At 41.5% G+C, this 19098-nt stretch overlaps 1 protein-coding gene across 15 annotated transcripts in view; it reads left to right on the top strand.

Moving 5' to 3' along the window:
* Positions 1-19098, top strand: part of CEP112 (centrosomal protein 112) — a 569199-nt gene that overhangs the window by 508139 nt on the left and 41962 nt on the right. For all 15 annotated transcript variants that reach the window (XM_010379988.2, XM_030923682.1, XM_010379989.2 and 12 more), the window contains one exon: positions 5831-5920. In XM_010379988.2, the coding sequence (XP_010378290.1) occupies positions 5831-5920 (90 nt within the window). The remainder of the gene's footprint in view (positions 1-5830; positions 5921-19098) is intronic.

The raw sequence follows: 19098 nt of genomic DNA, 5'->3' as shown, positions 1-19098 counted from the left end.
CCCAGTGTGGGACATTCTATTCTTTAATTATCTTGGGCTTTTCTCAGGAAGAAACTAAAAGTCGTGATTTTGTGTGTGTGTGAAATGTCAAATTTGAAGGTTTTTTGAGTAAAGAAGACACAACTTAAAGTCCCTGGTTGTACTTACTGAGCAATTGTGGTCATTTTCACATAGTCCTTATGTCAAATTCTGAGGTTGGAACTCTAATAACCTAATAATTTTTTAGAATATAAAACCAGGACCAGCCGCCAGTATAAACTGTCATTTTCCTTTCATGCAGTACATTTTGACTTTTTTGAAAGTGAAATATTATTTGGTGATTTTTCAATTTTTTTAACTGATCTTTAATAGTTAACGAAAGTCATTTCTAAATACAACTGCTTTCTCTGATTAACTTTAGAAAGATCACATTTTACGTCTTTATGAGGAAATTTTTAAAGGCCTGCCTTTTTGAAAAGCGAATGTAATTTGAATTCCATTTTAATAATATTGATAAAACATAGTTGACTTCGTAGTCTGTTCACTATATGAAGTACGGAAAAAGGATCAGATCTACTTTGCTACGCTGCCTTCCTTGGAACTTTCCTTCAGCTAGATTTCCGTAATATGTCATCCTAACTTCTCCTCAATTGCCTCCTGCCTATCTGGACTTTCACCAGCTTTCTGGGCCTCCATCTCCTCCTTTGCCTGTCTGAATGTGGGCATCACCCAAAGGGCAGGTTTTAGAACCTCTGCACCTCTGTCTGAGAGCGTGCCCCACTCTTCAGACCCACTGAGCAATGTGATCTGCTAGCTAGGGGTCCTAGTGAGCGCTGGTTGCTGTACCATTATCCCTTGGACAGGGTGGCTCCTAAACACAAAAGCTTATTTCCCACAACTCTGGAGGCTGGGACATCCAAGATCAAAGCACCAGCAGATTCAGCGTCTGGGGAGAGCCTGCCTGATTCCTAGTTCATTGACACCCATCTTTGTGCTGTGTCCTGTCATGGTAGAAGGGGCCAGGGACCTCACTCAGAGCTTTTAGAAGGGCACCAGTCCCATTCTTGAGGACATTCCCTCCCAGAGGTCCTGCCTCCTAATAGCTTTGAGGGTTAAGATTTCAACATATGAATTTGGAGGGGGCACAAATATTCAGACTCTAGCAATAGTTCCTCTTGAAGTCCCACGAGCACCTTCAGCCCAGCATGTCAGAAAGCACACAGCCCCACCGCTTCTGACTTGTGCTTAGCAAGAATTCACTATTCTCTGGTCATTCCATCTCAAAGCCTTGGGGTATCTCTGAGTCCCTTTTTTCCAATGCCCTGTCAATGGTTCCACTGCACCCATCCCCTTCTCCATATCCACCACCCTCTTTCCAGGCCTGTTGTCTTTGGCTTTCACTTTTGCAGCATCCTCTTTTTTTTTTTTTAATCCCTTGACTTCACCGAGCAGAATTATTTCCTCAAAACTCAAGAGAAAAACACAATTGGGCATGAGTAGGGCCAAATGCTTCTGTGGAAAAAGGAAGAAAGTTAGCTTCTGGCTTTGGCATTTGGGAGATGACAAGTGACTGGTGTGAAAACTGACTCAGGAGAGCAGTGGGGACAGGGGGCAGGTGTAACGGGGTATGTAGTGAATGGGGGAGGATGTGGGATGCCGAGTGTGGCACTCTCAGGGTTCTGCAGGTGAAGGCAAGGAGGGAGAGAAGCCAGGAGGTGGGGAACAACTCTTCATTTAAGGGAAGGGAGAGGCACGCCATCTTTCTTTTCTGTGAAATAAAATTAAAAGCAAAAAAAATAAAAATTAAAGGAGTATTTTATATTGTAGCAGAAACCAGACAATATATTATCAATTATTATTATTATGATATGTGTGTGTATGTTCAGAGATAGATATCGATATTTGGAGGATATACTTGTATATTTTGTGTCTCAGGACACATAATCACCTTCGGTTAAATGTGCCACATGAAGGACAGTCAGAAGCCCTGATGATTGAAGTAAATATCTTTAGGGAGTAGAGTTCAAATGTTTATGAGTTCCTTCCACAAACATGAATTCAGTATCACCTGTGTACCAGGCATTGAGCTGGCTTGTCACTGGGCTTGCAGAGATGAAGAAAGGAGATCCCTGAGCTGCAGTTTTGTGCAGACAGTTGCATGCCACCCAGACATGTAAATTAATTCTCTTAAACACTAGATGGATGAAAGTCCAGAGAAGTCCATACTTAGCTCTTGTATAGATCAGGGCAATTACATCATGGAGCAGAGTAGGTGCGGTAGGGACTTCCAGGCAAAGAAAAGAGAAAATCAGTACAGAGTGGGAAAGAGGCAGCATGGAGTAGCACAAGCATATTGAATTTGAAGTTACAGAAATGTGTTAAAATTCCAGTCCAGGCCGGACATGGTGGCTCACACCTGTAATTCCAGCACTTCGGGAGGCTGAGGCAGGTGGATCACAAGGTCAGGAGATCGAGACCATCCTGGCTAACATGGTGAAACCCCGTCTCTACTAAAAATACAAAAAATTAGCTGGGCGTGGTGGCACATGCCTGTAATCCCAGCTACTTGGAGGCTGAGGCAGAATTGCTTGAATCCGAGAGGCAGAGGTAGCAGTGAGCCGAGATTGTGCCACTGCACTCCAGCCTGGGTGACAGAGCGAGACTCCACCCCCCCTCCCCCCAAAAAAGAAAAATTCCAGTCCAGTGCCTTACTGCTAACCACATGGACTTGAGCAAAGTAGTTAACTGCATGGAGCCTCAGTTACATCCTTTCTAACATAGATGAATAATACTGGGTGCATAAAATTGTCGTAAGGGTTAAAAATAAAATCCACTCTGTGGATGATAGCTCCTGTTATTATTGCTGGTAATGACATCTGCACGGCACGCCAAGGCTTCCCACGGCACAGCGTGACTGGAGACCAAGCCAGTTGATGAAGGCCCTTGGATGCTATGCTAAGGAGTGAGAGCTGTCTCTCAGCGGGGCTGGAGTGTTGTTTCAGCATTTTAGTCAGGGAGCAACATAATCAGATTTAAGTTTAACAAGATCACTGTAACAGTGGTGTGAGGATGGATTAGAGAGCAGGAAAAAGTGGGGACAAAAAAATGGATAAATATTCTTCCCGATACAGTAATCATTACTTTCCCCAATTATGCCATAAGAGAAGCTGATGAGATCCTATTTATTGGTAGCTATGAAAGTCGGGGGCAGGGGGAAGGCTACCTCATCAACAAGCACAGGAACTATTGCATTCATCCTTTTGGAAGTAGAACACAACAGAATTATAGACAATTCAAGAATGGAGAGATTTCCAAGCTCATTCTCAGACCTGGTTGAGTTGTAGATTTATAATCAAGTCTAATATCAAAGACACCCTAAAGCATGCAAGCTCACTCACAAACCATTTCAGACACCCTAAAGCATGCAAGCTCATTCACAGACCATTTCACTTTTTAAATTAGTTCTTAGCCTGGGGTCCATTCACGGATAGGCTTCAGGCAATCTAGGAATGCCCTACAGTGAAAAGCAAAATCATAAAACTATGGTTTTTCTCCTTCTAGGGAGTAACTACTTAGCTTTCATCAGATGCTCAAAGGAGTCTAGAACCTCCCGAAAGGTTAAGAACCACTATTTATCTGGACATAAAAAAGACTGGCATTGTGTTGCAGGAATCTTTAATGGACACTAACTTAGCCGTTGTGTCTGAACTGATGTCTCCACCCAGATGTGTAGTAGGTATTTCAAACTGAACCCAGCTGAGGCTGAGCTCCAGCTCCTCTCCCCCAACACTTGTTCTGTCTCTGTGAATGCCAACTGCAGTCTTAGCTCCTCAGGCCAGAATCCCTGGGGTCCTGTTTATTGCTCTCTGCTTCCACTGTCTCAGGGCCATCAACTCTATTTCATACCTGGACCTGATCCCTCCTTCATCAGCTGCTACCACCTGGCCCCGCTCTCCATCTTCCCTTTCCCAGTGTTGCAGTGGCCTCTCCCCTGCTCTCTGCCTCTGCCTTGACCCTCAGTCTGCTCCTCTCAGGCCTCCCCACCCTGCTCCCTGCCTCTCCTCTACTCCCTGCCTCTGCCTTGCCCCTCAGTCTGCTCCTCAGACAGCAATGAAAGCAGCACCGGCTCCCCACCCCCCAGCAGCTTCCTGTCCACCTCTAGGCAAAATCTAAAGCTGTTGACCTGCGAGACTCCATGTGACCTGATGTGACTTGAACCCTGTTACGTCCTTGACCTCACTGCTGCTGCTTTGCTCACTCTCAACAGTGACCTTATGGCTTCCACAAACATACCATCTCGGAGTCATTCCACATGCAGCGGCCACTGCTTGGAAGGCTCTTCCTGTGGAAGTTTACATGTGACTTGCTCTCTCTTGTCCTTCAGGTCTTTGCCCAGATAGGCCTTCTTGGACCTGTTTAAAGGTGTTTAAATTTAAACACCTTTTTAAAATTGTTTAAAATTGCAATCTGTTTAAAATTGCAATCCCCGCTTCCTCACACCACTCTAGAATGTCCCCTTCCCTGCTTTATTTTTCTTCTGCACTCATCACAGATATATAATACACTTACTGTTTGCTTATTGCCTACCTCCACCCCATTATAATCTAAGCATGTGAATGCAAGGAATTTTTTTTTTTTTTGGAACAGAACAGGGTCTCATTCTGTCACCCAGACTGGAGTGCAGTGGCACAGTCATAGCCCTCTGCAGCTTCAAACTCCTGGGCTCAAGTGATCTTCCTGCCTCAGTATCCTGAGTAGCTGGGACCACAGGTTTGCACCCCCACACCCAGCTAATTAAATTTAAAAAATTGTAGAAATGATCTTGCTATGTTGCCCAGGCTAGTCTTGAATTCCTGGCTTCAAGTGATCCTCCTGCCTTAGCCTTTGAAAGTGCTGGGATTACAGATGTGAACCACTGTGCCTGACCAGGGTTTTTGTTTTGTTTGGTTTGGTTTGGTCTATTTTCTTTCACTGCTATGTCTAGAGTACCTATTTCAATTCTTGACATAGAGCAGGAACTCACTAATATTGACTGGATGAACTGAATTTTGTGAATTTGACACCTTTGCTGTTACCACCCCATGCATTCTGCTCACTGTAACTTTCCATGTAGTGTTTCTATAATGACACTGGATTGTTTGAATGGACAATCCAGTGTCATTATAGAAATAGTACATGGAAACTACAAGATCTTTTTCTAGTTCACCTCTTTACCTAACATAGTAATTGATGCAGTGATAATTATTGGTCTTTGTGGTTTCTGTTTCCCATATCAACCTGAATTCTATTTCAAACAGCTACTTGGCAACTGAAAGAGTTCACCTCTGTCCATTTCTTACAAATTCCTCAAATTCCATACCATTCTCTCTGACTTTATAAAGAAATTCATTTATGGCTACTATAATTTACTCAAATTATCATAATATAATTTTGAAAAATGTTATGCTAGTCAGATATTACAATTCCTATCTGTCACAATGATATTCAGAGTGTAAGTGTATCTTGCAGGTGTCCTGAGGGAACCATTTTCATTGCAATAGTGTTATGCTTTATTACATATGCTTTATTACACGCTTGTGGTTCTGCGCTAGAAGGATATGAGACATTTTAATATATGATTGACATCTGCCAATTTGTCTATTTTATAACCATGAAATTTTTGTACTAGGTATTCTTAAAGCAGAAAACATCTTGGCCTGACACACAAAAGTCTGATATTGTTTGCCCGAATGCTTTGGAACAAGAGTAATAAACTAGAAATCTGAGGCCTTTTTAATGCCAGTTCATGGTGTAAAACTATTTTTTCAAGTGTGCTAATTATTAATGATATCTTTATTTTATACTGTTTCAGGTTTTACAAGATGAATTAGAAAACCGTTCTAATCAGGTGCGATGTGCAGAGAAAAAATTACAACACAAAGAATTGGAGTCACAGGAACAGGTACCTTCTCCTTTCCTATTTGACTCTCCTGTTTACTTTCTCTAGGTCAAGAAGTGTGTGCGGCTGGGTGCAATGGCTCACTCCTGTAATCCCAGTACTTTGGGAGGCCAAGGTGGGTGGATCACCTCAAGTCAGGAGTTCGAGACAAGTTTGGCCAACATGGCGAAACCCCGTCTCTACTAAAAATACAAAAATTAGCTTGGTGTGGTGGCGGGTGCCTATAATCCCAGTTACTTGGGAGGCTGAGGCAGGAGAATTACTTGAACCCCGGAGGCAGAGGTTACAGTGAGCCGAGATCGCACCATTGCACTCCAGCCTGGGTGACAAGAACAAATCTCTGTCTCAAAAAAAAAAAAAAACAGTTTACGCATTACCTGTTTCAGTTATGATGCTTTGGGTGCGAGTAACAGAATATCCCACCCATGGTTGACATAAAAAATAAAGCAGTTTATTACCTCACAGAACAAGGAGTCCACAAGTAAAGCATTCTCATGGCTCTGCCGGTGCTGGCTTCGTTCTAGAAGCAACTTCAAGATGGCTGCAGCAGTGTCAGGCATCCTGCCTAGATCTGCACTATTCGGAGGCAGAAAGGGGCCGCCAGTTTCTAGGGCCTAATGCGTAAGGAAGTCTTTCCTGGAAACTACCCCCTCCCTTTCCATGTCATTGGCCAGAGAAGATCACATGCTTAGCCTGGCATACCCAATCCCTGGCAAAAGAACCGAGTATACAAAACTAGCCTAGAGTAATCAGGACCCACATGCTGGTGATGAAACTGGGAGAAGAAGGAAAACTGGAACAAAAAGGAAGGGAAATGGAGTGTTGAGTATGCAGCCAACAGTGTCTGCAATGTCATCGTTTCAAAATAAATGGATATTATTTTGTTTAGAGGCATAAATCATGTTTTCTTTTAAATTTCAGTGTTCTCCTCTTTCTTTCCATTCTTTTCAAAATAATGTAATTTAACCCAGAATAGTATGGCTGTGACAATAGCTAATGACCTATTTTATTTTTAAATGACAGCATTATTTTCACCAACTCTTCTGGTTAAAATAAATTGCACTTAGTGGTAATTTTGACAATTTAAAGTAAAAAGTCAACATGTATCAATAGAGACCATGAATCTTGATGAAACCCTTTATAAATGCATTGTCCTCAGCCACTGAGTATAGCATTGCTAATATTGATCTAAGTGCCACCAATCCATTATGTACAGAAACAGTCATAGGAATTGACAGATGTTTATACTTTGGTTGTAAAACTCAGTACAAGAATATTGGCGTATTATATTAGCTTATTCTGAATTTCAGGGAAGGTGAAACACAAAAGTAAGGCTAACAGGGAAGCTTCTTTTTCTTCTTTAATCTCTGGAGATGTTTACAAACAGGATCCCACGGTAGAGGATTGTACAAAATGATGAAAGTAAGCACCTAATAGATGCTGACTGTTCATATGTAATGAATTGACTTGCCCTTCTATAATTCCTTCCTACTTGCTAATAAACTCTGTGTCATATGTATATCACATATGTATGTACATATCATGTATATAAGATATGCATAAATATACACATATACATATACGTTTTATACAATGTCTATGTATAGGATAACAAAATAGAATAATACTAGAATAAAAAATTGATAACTAGGCCGGGCACAGTGGCTCACACCTGTAATCCCAACACTTAGGAAGGCCAAGGTGGGCGGATCAACGAGGTCAGGAATTCAAGACCGGCCTGGCCAATATGGCTAAACCCTGTCTCTCCTAAAAATACAAAAATTAGCCAGGCACGGTGGCAGGCACCTGTAGTCCTAGCTACTCAGGAGGCTGAGGCAGGAGAATTGCTTGAACTGGGGAGGTGGAGGTTGCAGTAAGCCGAGATCACGCCACTGTACTCCAGCCTGGGAGACAGAGCAAGGCTCCATCTCAAAAAAAAAAAAAAATTAATAATAACTATACCTTATCAAATGCTGACAAGATGACAGAGACTATACAAGAAGTGTTACACATACTGGTTCATTTTTATTTTCACAATAACCACATAAGATCATTATTATTATCTGCGTTTTGTGAATAGCACGCCAAAATCCAGAGTGATTGAGTAACTCATCCAAGATCACACAGCAGTAGATCCAAGATCACACAGTAGTAGAGGAGTATTCAGATCCATGTTTATCTGAACTCCAAACTTTTGTTCCTTTCATGACAATTCTCAAGTTACATATCTAGCAAAAAAAAACCTGAATAGCAATGATAGAGAAAGTAAACTTATTAAGGATGGCAGGCAAACAGACATTGTGTTCCTGCTTCCTGGTAGAGAAGCAAATGCCATTGACTTTCCATGGGCAGAGAAAAGCAATGAGCAAAGGAAGCACAAGCATAGCAGACTTGCCCATCATGTGCCAAGTCAAGGAGATGAAAATGCCTCCTCAGATGGGAGCATGGATTTGTTCATGTCAAATCACCAGATCTAATTGTCACTGAAGGTCAACTGAGCCTCATCCTCTGTAGATGACGCTTGTAACTAAAAGAAGGAGAAAAGACAAGCTTCTTAAAGGCAAGAAAAGGTGCTCCCTGGAGGACTGGGGCTTCTCTAGTTTGTGGTAAAATATGACTTAAGGTAAAACTTTTGTTGACATCAATTTAATTCATGGCAAAACTTCACACAGAAAATTCCATAATACATTGAGAGTAGGGAAATTAAGAAATCCCAAATGAACAATAGAGAAGGATTCAGGAACTACTTTCAGTCTTTTTTTATTGACTTCTTTTTGATCATCAAAGTTGCTTTCATCTTTGTAGTGACAATAGCTTTTTAGAATATTTCTTACACTAATTCCTGATATCTTCTATTAGGCTACAGTTTACCGAAGAAATGTCAGGAAATACCCATGGGTAAAGCAGAATATTTCATAATCTTTGTAACCATGAGATGTTGGGTTCTTTCCACAAGGTCCTAGGGTGTAGCTAAAAAAAAAAAAAATGCCAGTTGTTTCAATTAAACTGAACAACAAATAATAGATATTTAACAAATACTGTTCATCTATATTTAACTTAATCTTTTATCCGAATTTTACCTACGTCCCCCTTTAAATTTGTGACACTAATACAAATAGTCAAAAATAATTAGAACTAGGCTGGGCATGGTGGCTCATGCCTGTAATACCAGCACTTTGGAAGGTCGATCACCTGAGGTTAGGAGTTCGAGACCAGCCTGGCCAACATGGTAAAACCCCATCTCTACTAAAAATACAAAAATTAGCCAGGCATGGTGGCCGGCACCTGTAATCCCAGCTGCTCGGGAGACTGAGGCAGGAGAATCGCTTGAACCTGGAAAGCAGAGGGTGCAGTGAGCCAAGATTATACCATTGCACTCCAGCCGGGATGACAGAGCAAGATGCTGTCTCAAAAAAAAAAAAAAAATTTATAACTATTGTCATAGACACTTTTTAGGATCTGCTAAATATGAGTTTACTAAAGATATCTAAAATGTTGAGATTGTTACATTATGAATGTATTTTTTTGTTGTTCGTCAAAGCAACTTCAATAACAGTAGCTAGTCTCACATCAGCCAATCAAACAACTAAAATGTGTTTGAAACAGCCCCTAAGGACTATCTTCTCTTTCTTTTCAAGCAAATATTGTTATCCTGATACTAGTTGCATTAAGGAATCAAAATTGAAACTGGCAGAATTACAAAAGACAATTTCCTAAGCTGCTTTTTTTAACTTGCTTGCTTTAAAAAGTTTAAATGGTTTCTGGTTTTCATTTAAGAAAAATTTCTGTTTTGATTCTATAAAAACAAGAAATGAATGAAGCATTTTAAAAGTTATGTTTTTAATTAAGAACAAAAAGCTGCTTCTCATCAGGTCTTGGTGGGTGGCATCTTCGTTGCCCACCACATGCCTTGGTGCCACCAACTCTCTCTTCTGTCCCCTCACATGGACAGATCAGCACACGGAGTCCCCAGGGAAGGTGTACTCATTGGGAGGCACAAAGGGTTAATTTGCTCCTTGTGCAGATTCAAGAGGAATAACACTAATAGAATCAGGAAATAAATTGTCTAAGTCAGCTTTACCAAAGCGTGATGTTTTCTCTGATCAATAAACAGCAATTTAAAATCACCATTATTTTTATTCATAAGAGGAGGTAATAATTTCTAATTCCAGTTTAATCTGAGCAAGATTTTATCAAAGAAGGGAGATCAGACCTTGAGTCAGACTTCTTCATTGTGCAAAGAAACTGAGTCATCAGGAAGGATGTGACTTCCCTAATGTACAACACAGTAGTGGCAGACCCAGGGTAGGTCTGTAAGTGGTCTGCTTACTCCCAGAATGTTATTTTCCACTGTGTTAAACACTCTGTAAAATGGATATATGCCATCTGTCACTCAGGTGCAGGTACAGATTAAAATATTATGGGTAAAACTAAAATTCACTGAGTTTCATTATTCACAATGGGGAGCAAACAATGTTTCGTTATTCACAATGAGACTAGATAATTTGGCTTGATAAATTATACAAAAGAAAAGGAAGAAAATAAATAGCCTAGAAGTTTTCTTGGTATTCTTAACACTGAGTAAAGCATGTATTTATAACAAAGACACCAAACAATGTCAGATTCTAACATAACAATATGTGGATATTAACATTCACAGAGCAAAACCCCTGCTTCAAACTGGCTATCTTAAAATTTGAAAGTATGAATAGCTTTAATTACGTCGATCACTCAGTTTCCCAGAAGAATATTTTATTAAACAAATTAGTGAGAAAAAAACAATACTTCAGAGATGTTCTAATAAATAAAATACAATGCTGAGTGTTTCACAGGAGACTCAGTCTTTTTTTACTCAACATTTTATTCTTTTTTTTTTTTTTGAGACGGAGTCTCACTGTGTCGCCCAGGCTGGAGTGCAGTGGCGCAATCTCTGCTCACTGCAAGCTCTGCCTCCCGGGTTTATGCCATTCTCCTGCCTCAGCCTCCCAAGTAGCTGGGACTACAGGTGCCCGCCATCACACCCGGCTAATTTTTTTGTATTTTTAGTAGAGACGGGGTTTCACCATGTTAGTCAGGATGGTCTCGATCTCCTAACCTCTTGATCTGCCCGTCTCGGCCTCCCAAAGTATTTTATTCTTTTAACAGATATGTTTTGCTAAACAGTGTTAGGTCTGAGAAGAAACAAACATGAATAAGTTACAGATTTTGCTCTCAGGGAGTTTACAGTCTGATAGAGTAAATGGGATGTGTATAAAATGTAGACCCCAGGCATGGAATGGAAGTTGGTTCTTTTTTTTTTTTTTTTTTTTTTTTCCATAATGGAGTCTCGCTCTGTTGCCCAGGCTGCAGTACAGTGGTGCTATCTCAGCTCACTGCCACCTCTGCTTCCCGGGTTCAAGCGATTCTCCTGCCTCAGCCTCCCAAGTAGCTGGGATTACAGGCACCCACCACCATGCCTGGCTAGTTTTTTTATTTTTAGTAGAGACAGGGTTTCACCATATTGGCCAGGCTGGTCTCGAACTCCTGACCTTGTGATCTGTCCACCTCGGCCTTCCAAAGTGCTGGGATTTACAGGCCTGAGCCGCACCCAGCTGGAAGTTGGTTCTTTTTCTAAATGGCTTGGAGGCTCAGAATAACAATATGCAGAAAGAACACAAGCACTGGTCCTTCCTTCCATCTTCCCTGATCCTGTGGGAAGGAAGGGGAGGATCTTTTACCAGGGGAAGGTTAGGGTCCCACTGCCTAGGCAGTGTGTGGCACTTGCTAATTTGGGGTTTTTTCAAGAGCTTGCAGCCCTCAGGGGAACTGGGTCCTTCCAAAGCTGGTCAGAAGGGATCAGCATTCTGCCAGCCTTCTCTTGAAGGCACCTGGCTTCTACCTTGTGTTGCTGTCTTGGGCTGCCCCTGGGGTCCTCTTTGGTTTTCTGCTCAGTATTTTTTGCAGCCAGCTGGTTTAGTTCTAAGTCTCATCTGGTTTTGCAAGCATTAAAGACCTAGACTGTGCAGGCACAAGTGACTCATACATTATTTTAAAATAGCTAAAAGTCACACTTTAACATTTCGATCACAGCTTTGCAGCAACTAACTTCATATTTAAGGCCTAGACACATCAACTAATTTAGGAGACACTAGTGACCAAAGACAGTTTCCATGGTAATTGTGTGTATTTAGGAGTTGCAGAGTGGGGAAAGAGGTTCCCTCTTGGGCTGCAGGGTCCCAGAGACCCTCACCAAAGCACAGGGAGAGAAATCAGAAGAGGCGGCCGGCCGCGGTGGCTCAAGCCTGTAATCCCAGCACTTTGGGAGGCCGAGACGGGCAGATCACAAGGTCAGGAGATCGAGACCATCCTGGCTAACACGGTGAAACCCCGTCTCTACTAAAAATACAGAAAAAAAACTAGCCGGGCGAGGTGGCGGCGCCTGTAGTCCCAGCTACCCGGGAGGCTAAGGCAGGAGAATGGCGTGAACCCAGGAGGCGGAGCTTGCAGTGAGCTGAGATCCGGCCACTGCACTCCAGCCTGGGTGACAGAGCGAGACTCCGTCTCAAAAAAAAAAAAAAAAGAAATCAGAAGAGGCTTCAAGGACTGTCATGATCTAGTGGGAGAAGTGCTGCTGGTTCTCAGTCTACCTTTGTCACTACTAATCATGTGGTCATGGGTAAGCCACTCAACCTTTCTGGATATTGGGTTCCTAATCAGTAAAATGTTAGTAAAAATATCTTCCCACAGGGTTCTTGGGAACATCGAAACAAGATAAAGTGTGTAAAAATATTTCAAAAACTATAAAACATCATAGAGATGCAACATGTGTGATATAGTTATTTATAGAGGAGAAGGGAACATCTGGACTGGGCATTAACAGACAGAAAGGACATTCTAGTTAGAGGGCAGAGTGAGGAGCAGAACATGCCGAGTGTTCAAGGGATGTTGAGTAACATCTTGACCAGAAGGTGTGATATCAGTGAAGAGGAAAACAAGACCAGAAAGTTCATTTTGTTCATTTCATCCATTAAAAAAAGGGAAGAGGGATCCTTTGTTACTGAGTATCTACTCTTTACTGAGCGCTGTGGTGTGTGTCAGGACCACCAGCCAATTCTGGATGGAATGCTGAGCAGTTCAGTCATTCGTTAGAAAGCAGTTGCCAGCAATGGAGGACTTTGTCTTTGCTGGGGAGTGCTAGATGACTGAGGTTATATTTTAGAAAGGTTAGTCCAGCAGGGAAGATGAACAAGAAATGAAAGGAGACCAATTCAGACGTTTTTGCCTAAAATTCACATCACTGGTCACAAGAGAAATATGGAAGTCTTGAACTGGATATTGTCAAAAGGGGTAGAAAGAAGAGGGTAGATGTGAAGACGCATTTAAAAGGAAAAATTCAGACCAGGCGCGGTGGCTCATGCCTGTAATCCCAGCACTTTGGGAGGCTAAGGCGGGTGGATTACAAGGTCAGGAGTTCAAGGCCAGCCTGGTCAAGACGTTGAAACCCTTTCTCTACTAAAAATACAAAAATTAGCCAGGCACGGTGGCAGGTGCCTGTAATCCCAGCTACTCAGGAGACTGAGGCAGGAGAATCATTTGAACCCGGGCAGCAGAGGTTGCAGTGAGCTGAGATCACACTACTGCACTCCAATCTGTGTGACAGAGTGAGACTCCATCTCAAAAAAAAAAAGAAAAAAAAAGAAAAGAAAAGAAAGAAAAATTCAGGCCCAGCATGGTGACTCACGCCTGTAATCTCAGCACTTTGGGAGGCTAAGGCAAGCAGGCTGCTTGAGCCCAGGAGTTCCAGACCAGCCTGGCCAACATGGTAAAACCCCATCTCTTAAAAAAAAAAAAAAGCAAAAATATTAGCCAGGTATGGTCATGTGCACCTGTAGTCCTAGATACTCAGGAGGCTAAGGTAGGAGGATCCCTTGAGCCAGGGAAGCAGAGGTTGCAGTGAGCCAAGATTGTGCCACTGTACTCCAGCCTAGGCTACAGAGGGAGATCCAGTCTCAAAAAAAAAAAAAAAAAAAAAAAAAAAAAAAAATATTTTTATTTTTATTTAATTTAAATTTATTTAAATATTTAAATTATTTAAATTTTTAAAAAGGAAAAATTTAAAAAGGAAAAATTTAAAAAGGAAAAATTTAAAAAGGAAAAATTTACAGAATATAGAGATTTAGAGAGTGGAAGAAAGGAATATGTTGAAAATAATACCATGTTTTTTAATTGATAAGCTGGTGTATAGTGGACAATGACACTATCTTTTTTTAGATGTTTCATCCTAGATGCTAGCAGGAGGACATTCATTTGGAGGCATTTAAATGAAAATCTGAATCCAGAAGTCAAGAAAGAGCCCTAAGACTTTAAGCATGTCAGAGTCATCTTGATGCGGATATAACAGAAACCCAGAATGTGTGGATAATATTGACAAGGAAGAGCGTAGAGGGATATAAGAGGGCCATGAGCAGATTGGTAAGCAGGGCCACAGCCAAGGGAGCAGATAAGATAGAGGAGGATGCAAAGAGGATTGAAAAGGAATGGGCAGGAAGAGCAGAGCCAGGAGAATTTAAAGCCAGGAAAACCAAAGAGAATTTCCCACTAGACATTACGCCCCTTAGGGTAAGGGCCCGATCCGTCGTCTTCATGGCATCCACCAGCGCTTGTTGAACTGAATCACTCTGTAAGGCCTTTGCCTTCCCGAGCCCCCATCCTCAAACCAGCCCTACCCACCTGATGTCCTACTTTTATCTAGCTGTGCCTTTGCAGCACTTCCTGTGGCCCCCTGATGTGGTTAGACTTTGTGTCCCCACCCAAATCTTATCTTGAGTTGTAATCCCCTGGTGTTGAGGGAGAGACCTGGCAGGAAGTGACTGGATCATGGGGAGCGGTTTCCCCCATGCTGTTCCTGTGTTAGTGAGTGAGTTCTCACGAGATCTGATGGTTTTATAAGGGGCTCTTCCCCTTTCTCTCTCAATAACTGTCTCCTGCACCTTGTGAAGAAGGTGCGTGCTTCCCCTTCCGCCATGACTGTAAGTTTTCTGAGGCCTCCAAGCCATGCAGAACCGTGAGTCAATTAAACCTCCTTTGTTTATAAATTACTCAGTCTTGGGTAATATCTTTATAGCAGTGTGAGAACGGACTAAAATCCCCCCACCATCACGATTAAAGCTTTTTCCATCAAACTGCCTCAGTACTTGGTGCACTCTGAGGGTGGGACCTGAGCTGGGACTGTGTCATGTTTCTCCTTGTATCCCAGCATATGGCTCAGCATCAGGCCCAATGGTGCTCGGTGAATTAATGGGAGGAAGAGAGAAGGGATGGAAAGAGGGAGAGGGAGGGTGACAGATGGAGAGAAAGAGGGAGGAAGAATTAGCCGGATCACAGGCCACAGGGGCTTCGAGGACGAAGAGTTCCAAAAGCTGCTGAACTTGGGGAGCTTGGGTACTGATCACAGGCCCTTGGTATTGGGCCTCCTAAATATATTCTAAGTGACTTTTTCTAAGTGTATTCTTGTCTAGACTTAAAAAAATATATATTGAAGATATTCTTTTATCATTTTCATCCGGGGTGGTCATTTCATCTGCTAGGATCATTCATGGCTTCTCTGGGCCCTCAGCTATTCCTCAGACATTATAGCACCAAAAGGGTTCACAGGTCAGGGGAAGATGAAGAGAAAGCAAAATGCCAGTGCCCTGCTCATGCAGCCCACATTTCTGCTGTCCTCTAAAGCAAGACAGATTTTTCTTTCAAATCTCTCCTGTAAGAAGGCCAAAGCAGAAAAGACACCAAAAAAGTCCTTGATTTTTCTCTACAGATGAACTTAGCATTCTGCTGATTCCTTCTTGGGTCTCTGGGTTTTTAAAGAATAAAACTTGGTCCCTTTAGTATAGGCAGCTTTCGGGTAATATTAGAAGTCTCTAGAAGCGCCTTCTCTCCTTCCGCCTGTTAACCATTACAACTGGTATCATTTGTATTCCCAAAGACTTGATTTGCCTCCCACAATGCCCAGTGATCTATCCTGGAGTAGCGTGGATATTAGGAGAACCAAAATCAATAAATTGAAAGCTTTCAGTAGAAAGCACTGCTTATCTTTAAACCACCTCAGTCATCATCAAGGGTAACCAACAAATCTATGGAGTCACAGATAGCCTTAAAGAAGAAGATGCTAGGCCGGGCGCGGTGGCTCAAGCCTGTAATCCCAACACTTTGGGAGGCCGAGATGGGCGGATCACGAGGTCAGGAGATCGAGACCATCCTGGCTAACACGGTGAAACCTCGTCTCTACTAAAAATACAAAAAACTAGCCGGGCGAGGTGGCGGGCGCCTGTAGTCCCAGCTACTCGGGAGGCTGAGGCAGGAGAATGGCATAAACCCAGGAGGTGGTGCTTGCAGTGAGCTGAGATCCGGCCACTGCACTCCAGCCCAGGTGACAGAGCAAGACTCCGTCTCAAAAAAAAAAAAAAAAAAAAAAAAAAAAAAAGAAGATGCTATAGAGACAGAAAATCAGTTGTGCAACGATTGTGACAATTGTTGAAAAGAATTGGTCTTCTACAGATTTCCAAGCCTTTAATTTCCATTTTCCATAAAAGATTTTAAAACTTCACAGTCTTAGCTGCTGTTGGCTAACTCATCTGCAGTGAAGTCTATTTAAAAGTACTAACAACTCAAAGCTATGTTTCATCCCAAAGCACATTATGAAAACAGGAATTGCAACAGAAATGTAATTCAAAGACTTTTATTGACTTTTCATTTTTAATGGTTATTATTCTGGTTTGTTTCGAGTAATTTTAATAACCACAGTTTATTTACAAAATTCAGACTAATTCTTTTGTTCCCATGCCAACAAAATACATTTGTTCCCAGACAGCTGGTATGATGCATCATTCTAAGACTTGTTATGAGAGATAGAACCACATTTAATTTTGGCCACATGTTATTCTCCGTGACAGTTTGAATACTTGCCTCTGTTTTCTGGAAAAAAAAAAAAAAAACAAACCCTTGAACCAGTGTCAAGGACATTAGTGTTTTTATTAAATATCATCTTATCAAAATATTTCTTGTAAATCAGTTATTCTAATAGATTTTGGTGGCAAAGCAAATCAAACACTTGTACCCAAAACCCTCACTAAAAACCATATAGAATGATTGCAATGCCATTTTTAAAGGATCACTTAAAGCACTCTTCTGGTGTGAATGTGCTCTGTTTCATCTTTGCTTTCTTGAGATTTTCTTTGTTTTTAACCTTACTGGGCTGACTGTGCTGGGGGAGGAGAGAAGAGGCGGGATCCTCTGTGTGCTTGCTGCATGTTTTTAATCCCGTGCTTTGCTGACATATCAAATCCACGTGTCAGCAACGCACCGACTGCATCGCTGCAGCTGTTTTTCCATAAAGCATTTTCTACATTGTTGAAGTGGCTCTTCGTCCCTCCAGTGAATACTGAGGGATGATGAAGACCACAGGGAGGGCGCAGGAGCACACAGGGCTCTGACCTGGGACTGGAGGGTTCAAAGCCAGGCTGTGCCTGCCTTGGGGCCAGGTCTCATCTTCTATTCTTAGAATGAAGTAATGGGTATAGTCTCATTTCTTTCCATTTAATTTTTAAGACAGTTTTGGCTTTAATTTTCACCTTATTAAAAATTATGTTTTCGATTAAAACATATGATTTACTCCTAACAAGTAAATTATGGAGGCTCTTAAAGAATAAAATAGAAAAAGCTTAAAACCAAGATGTGTTCTACCCCAGCTTTTAAAATTGGTGGGCAAGCAGAATTATCAAGCATTAACCTGGGTGATCAAATATAGTTTCCCAGGAAGATAAAATGAATATATTTGTATATGTTCCCACAGTATTCTATCAAGTCTTACTGTTTTGACAGTACTAAGCACTGAATTCATGGAATTCAGTAAACAGGTAGAAGGAGAAAGTAGAGATCAACACAGTGATGGTAAAAAGAGGGTTGGGGGTGAGTCAGCAGAGAGAAATGTTTGACGACTACTGATTGTGCTTGTCATATTCAGAATACTGTATCAAACATCCGAGAGGCCACTTAACTTGCAATTCCTTTTTTTGCTATAGTCCAGCCCTTTTCCTGTTGAGAAAGGGCTATTTTGAGGTATAAGCAGTTGTAATTGTTTTTTGGCAAACAAATGAAAATTTATTTATTTATTTACCCATCCTTTTTGGAGACAGAGTCTTGCTCTGTCACCCAGGCTGGAGTACAGTGGCTCAATCTTGGCTCACTGCAGCCTCTGCCTCCCGGTCTCAAGCTATTCTCATGCTTCAGTCTCCTGAGTAGCTGGGATTACAGGCACGCACCACCACACCTGGTTAATTTTTGTATTTTTAATAGAGACCTGGTTTCACCCTGTTGACCAGGCTGGTCTCAAACGCCCACTTCAGCCTCCCAAAGTGCTGGGATTACAGGCATGAGCCACCGTGCCCAGCCAAAGTGGAGATGTTTTAAAGGTACCAGATATACATCAGTTGAAACTAGAAACAAGGAAAGAAAGGTGATTTTTCAATACAACAGACAATTCAGAAGTTTAAAAGGCCATTTAAATATATGTTCCATGTAGATACCCTGTTGGATTTATATACAAAATTAGAAGGCATAGTTCCAGTAGAAAAAAAATATAGTTAGAAAATGTTCAAATGCATGTAATTTATTGAATTAAATGAAAAAATAAGAATTAGTAAAGAATATAATGTAATTGGCATCATTTAAATTTTAGTAAGTGCAAGGTTTCTTTTGAATCCGGCAACTTAATACGTACTTAGCTCTCAGTATATATAAATAGCATAGAAAACTTGGTCACACTCTAGGAGCTTCTATTATAATGAAGGAAAGTAAATAGTTTAAAGATCCTTTTTAGGTTTTGTATGTGAGATTTACTGCTGAGTTTATTCCAAAATGGTGAGAAGAAATAGGAGGTAAAGAGCATGCTGACAGCCAGATTGTCTAGTTTTTTATTATTAATAAGAAGGAATTTGTAGCCTGCTTGTCTTGGCCCTGACAAACTTATTTGGGGGGCTCTTGTCAGCTCAGTTAGGTAGCAAGCCATGGTGGAAAGGACACAGACATCATGTTCAGATGCTTGTCCTGTTTCTTATGGTTGATAATCCAAGGGGTGGTGCTCAGGCCAGGCTCCTGCAGTTGAAACCAGAGCAGCACTTTATCTTATTTTTCTGCTCTTCAGCTTA

The sequence above is a fragment of the Rhinopithecus roxellana genome, chromosome 19, assembly GCF_007565055.1.
Source record: "Rhinopithecus roxellana isolate Shanxi Qingling chromosome 19, ASM756505v1, whole genome shotgun sequence".
NCBI classification, from domain to species: Eukaryota; Metazoa; Chordata; class Mammalia; order Primates; family Cercopithecidae; genus Rhinopithecus; species Rhinopithecus roxellana.
Note: the sequence above shows the minus strand (reverse complement) of the source record. Positions and strands in the feature narration are given on the sequence as shown.